At 46.1% G+C, this 4,632-nt stretch overlaps 1 protein-coding gene across 1 annotated transcript in view; it reads right to left on the reverse strand.

Annotated features, from left to right (window-relative positions):
* Nucleotides 1-4,632, reverse strand: part of ITIH2 (inter-alpha-trypsin inhibitor heavy chain 2) — a 47,430-nt gene that overhangs the window by 9,571 nt on the left and 33,227 nt on the right. The window contains exons 14-16 of the mRNA XM_045285584.1: nt 4,088-4,257; nt 1,962-2,099; nt 267-358 (exon numbers count right to left, since the gene is read on the reverse strand). Coding sequence (XP_045141519.1) covers nt 267-358; nt 1,962-2,099; nt 4,088-4,257 — 400 coding nt within the window. The remainder of the gene's footprint in view (nt 1-266; nt 359-1,961; nt 2,100-4,087; nt 4,258-4,632) is intronic.

A 4,632-nucleotide genomic window follows, 5' to 3' on the forward strand; every position in this document is an offset into this window, starting at 1 on the left:
GAGGCAGAAAATGAGGAGCTGATACCAAGGGCTCAAGTATAAAGTAAATGTTTTGAGAATGATGAGGGCAACAAATGTACAAATGTGCTTGACACGATGTATGTATGTATGGATTTTGATAAGAGTTGTACAAGCCCCAATAAGATGATTAAATAGTAATAAAAATAAATTTACATCGTATTTTTGAAGCTGTAAATCTTTAAGTGAACGGGTAGCTTCATCTTTCTTCCTCAGAGCAGCTGGTGTGCTTGAACTGCCGACCTTACTGTTAGCAGTTCAACACTTTCTTTACACTTCCAGTAGAACTCCTTATAATAACAAAAACAAATAAATGCTACCACTTTGAGTGGGTATAATTCTAAGCAAGAGAAGTGAAACACGTTTAAGTTAGCTTTGTTGGATAGGCTGTAACTCAATAGAGAAACGTGGTGAGGTGAACTGCTTCCCTAGAGATTTATAACCTCAGAAATTAGATATCAGTTTGATGGCAGTGCTCTTTGCGGGGTGGAGTGGAGTTTAACGTTTGTGATTGGGGTGAAAGTAGCTTAAGGCTGACTAACTGTATCTGTTCCCAGGATGTGGACCCCGGTGGTGCAATAGACTGCTAACCACAGAGTCAGCTGTTTGAAACCGCAGGAGAAAGATGAGGAAACGCCCCAGAGGCAGTGAGGAGGTAACTGATGCATTGCATGGTGAAAAAATGCCGCGCAAGACGTTAGAGTGTTGAAAAGCAAGGATGCCCCTCTGAGGATTGAGGTGCACTTGACCCAACCGTGGTATTTTCAATTGCTTCATATCCATGTGAACGCTGGGCTCTGAATGAGGATGACCGAAGAAGAAGGGATGCATTTGAATTATGGACTATTCAAAGTAGCATGGACGGCCAAGGAATAAGGACATCTGTCTTGGAAGAAGTACAGCCAGAACGCTCCTAAGAAGCAAGAATGGCAAGACTTCATCTCATGGACCTTGAACATGTTGTCAGGAGAGACCAGTCCCTGGAAAAGGACATCATGCTTGGTGAAGTTGAGGGTCAGCACAAAAGGAGACCCTCGACCAGATGCAATGGCACAGCGGCTGCAACAATAGGCTCAGTCATAACAGTGGTGTGGCTGGCGCAGGACGAGGTGATGCTTCACTCTGCTGTGCCCTGGGTCGCTCGGAGTCGGAACCAACCTGACAACACCTAACAGCATTATGTGCCAGCATTTTCAAGGAAGCCTAGCATTTCATTCACCTGGCTACCTCAGTGTCAGGATGTCCCCTTTTAACAGGAAGGACATGAAATGCAAACACATTAAGTAACGTGTTCAAGTTCGCTCAGCTGGTATAAATCTCGAAGGTGGTGTCCCTTCCACTGACACCTCATTAACTCTCAGTTCTATTCCAGAAATTTCTCTTTGTATATTCAGAATTGAAGCAGGCTTCTTCAATGGCAGGCAATGATTCCTATGAAAATGAAGGGGCCCCAATTCTATCTTACAAATCTGGCTGTACCAGAACATGTACACTGTACAGATAAGATCTCGCAACACAGGGGATGCAGAACAGATGAACCCTTCAGGAACAATAAGGGGAGCAGCGATACTAGGAGGGGAAGGGCAGGGGGAGGTAGAGCAAGGGGGAACCGATCACAATGATCGACGTATGGCCCCCATCCCAGGGGGACAGACAGCAGAAAAGTGGGTGAAATGAGACAGCAGTCAGTGTAAGACATGAAAAAAAAAAGAAGAATTTATAAATTATCAATGGGGATTGGGGGAGGGAGGGGGGGAGAAGGGGAGAGGAAATGAGGAGCTGATGCCAGTAGAAAGAAGATGTTCTGAAAAAGATGATGACAACATATGTACAGATGTGTTAAACAAAATGGATATATGTATGGATTGTGATAAGAGCTGTAAGAGCCCCCAATAAAATAAAATTTAAAAAGAAAAGAAAAAAGAGAATGACGGGACCCTTACCTCTATTCACATGAGGAGGAGGTGTTGCCTCAAGGACCTGCGCTCCCATTGCATGCAGTGGAACCTCAGACGTTGGGGAAGGATTGGCCCAAGACGGGATTGCAGTTGGAGGAACTCTGCTGCCGTAGTAAAGAGCACCTGTGTGGGAAAAGCAGCGCCTCTTAGTTTCCATTTCTCTGATCAAAGCTTATATTTGCAAGAACCTGTTTTATGCAGCTCCCAAACGTTCTCAGCTCAGGTGTGCTTCGATTTTGATGCCAGACTTGCAAGTCACAGCAGCAAAATAAGCAGAGCTGATACAGAACCCTCTGCCAATCTCTCAATTACACATGCTCGTCCATGGATGTGTGGCAAAAGAGCCACATTTGGTCTCATTGCGAGATGGATTCCAGGAAAAAGTTACTTTGTATGGATATAAACATGTAAATATATTTCAATTACTATTATTATCAAATATCAACTCGTTACAATTTTAATGACACTCAACCCAGAGGAAAATTTTGAACCCTCAGAATCTTGTGTTCACTCGATGTTGACAGCATTCACATCTCATTTGCGAGTCTATTTTTCTTGTGGCTGGAGCAGAGTGCTCAATGACAGACTTTCAAGCATAAAATTATCCTACGTTAATGATTGGGGGCGGGAGAGGGGAACCAAGCCCCACCCACTGCCAGTGAGTGGATTCTGACTCCTAGCACCGTGTTGGAGGGCTTCTGAGACTCTAAATCTTTACAGAGGGAGCCCTGGTGACGTAGGGGCCAGGCATTGCCCTGCTAACCCAGCTCTCTAAGACCACCGGCCGCTCCGTGGGAGACAGCCGCCGCTCAGAAACACACAGGGGCAGTTCTACCCGGTCCTCCAGGGTGGAGCTGAGTCAGCTTCAGCTCAATGGGAGTGAGCAATCTCTACGTGAGCAGACAGTCCATCTTTCTCCCTCAGTGCTGCTACTTGGGGTTAGCAGCCGCACACAGTGTGTGTGTGTGTGTGTGTGTGTGTGTGTAGGGGGAAGTGGAATGGGAAAGCTTGTTTGACTAGAAACCTAGACCAATGTCACATTTCCAGTGATTACAACAGAAGTGGTTCGTGTGTGTGTTTTTAAGTGGATGAATGGGAACATCAAATTAGGCTTTGAAGGCCCTAGAAGACATTGGAAATAATCAGGGAACAGTTTTATTTTAAAACGTGACTGTTTACAAGATGCCAGGCTCGGGGCTCTCGGCAAGTATTTCAGCAAGATGAAACATTTAATGTAATTTATTTATTTAAAATTTTAAAAATATGCCAAAGAAGTTTAATATGCTGCAATACAATACTCGCCTTGAAAAAGCTCATGGACTAGATGCTAATGTTAGTGAAATCCCTCTCACAAGTCCACTAGCTCCCTCTTCCACGTTTCAAAATCAAACCCCCGAATCCGAAAGGGCAAGGGACTCCTCCCTAGCTTGGATTTCCGTGGGGGACCCTCTCCCCATCACCAGAACGCAGTTTCCTTTAGGGAGAGGTGATCTATTTTCTTGCTTTGCTTCAACCTCCCTCAGGCTAAAACATTCTAAATACTGACTTCAAAATGCACGAGCGGACACATCCACAAACCCAACAATAAATTTAACTCCCTGCCGGCCAGGCGGTCAGAGAGAGCCCGGCCAGAGGGACAGGGTAGAGCTGCCCCTGGGGGGGGTTCTTTAACTCTTTAGAGGAGCAGTCACCTAGGGTTCTAAAATCCTTTTCTGGAATTTGTGAGCAAAACTATTTGATGACCAGAAAAGTGGGTGAAGGGAGATGTCAGAAGGCGCAAGCTATGACAAAATAATAATACTTTATAAATTATCAAGGGTTCGTGAGGGAGGGAGGAGGGGGGGATGATGATGGCAACACATGTACAAATGTGCTTGACACAATGGATGGATGGATGGATTGTGATACGAGTTGTACGAGCCCCCCATAAAATGATTAAAAAGAACAAACAAACAAAAACCGCTTGATGACCCAAACCAAAAACCATTCCCAAAGTCAAGTGACAGGGAGAGCAGAGGCCACAAGGGCTGGGGAGAAGCAGAGGCCCCGAGGTTTGCCCGAGAGGAAGGATGTTGTCCCGTCATATTTCTCCACCCGGCCGACACACGGACCTGAACAGCAGGCGTAATCGTGTGGCGGAGAGTCTGCCAGCATCCGCTCATCCCCGGCGTCATTCTCAATCACCATCGCAGTCAGCGGGGTCACGATATGATGCTCCAGGGACATCTGCAGGATTGTTCTCGTAATTTTCTTCTTGGCTACAGCGGTCGGAGCCAGGCTCCTGTAGTTGGGACATACACACATCTTGGTGGTTACTGCGCTCAGGATCCTGGTGGGCTAAAGGGAACAACTAATTGCCCTTAGGAAGCTGAGCCTAAGTATTTCCTCTAGGGCTGAGGTCCCAGGAGATGGCTGCTATTGCTTTCAAGTCAAGATTTCACATGCACAGTGATCACCTTTATGACTTTCAAAGATCCTCAGCGGGCTTCTGTGACAGGGGCTTCTGTGAAATAACTCTCATTGGAACCCACAGTTGATCCCGATGGCATTGATTTCTGCTGTGAGGGTCACTATACAACCCGATTTCCCCTCTCCATCTTAGTCCACACGATCCTCTCTATCTTCCCGAGAAGCAGATTTACTGCCATCAAACGGG

Source organism: Echinops telfairi, unplaced genomic scaffold (assembly GCF_000313985.2).
Source record: "Echinops telfairi isolate 266 unplaced genomic scaffold, ASM31398v2 ScPeMD7_7473;HRSCAF=8511, whole genome shotgun sequence".
NCBI lineage: Eukaryota > Metazoa > Chordata > Mammalia > Afrosoricida > Tenrecidae > Echinops > Echinops telfairi.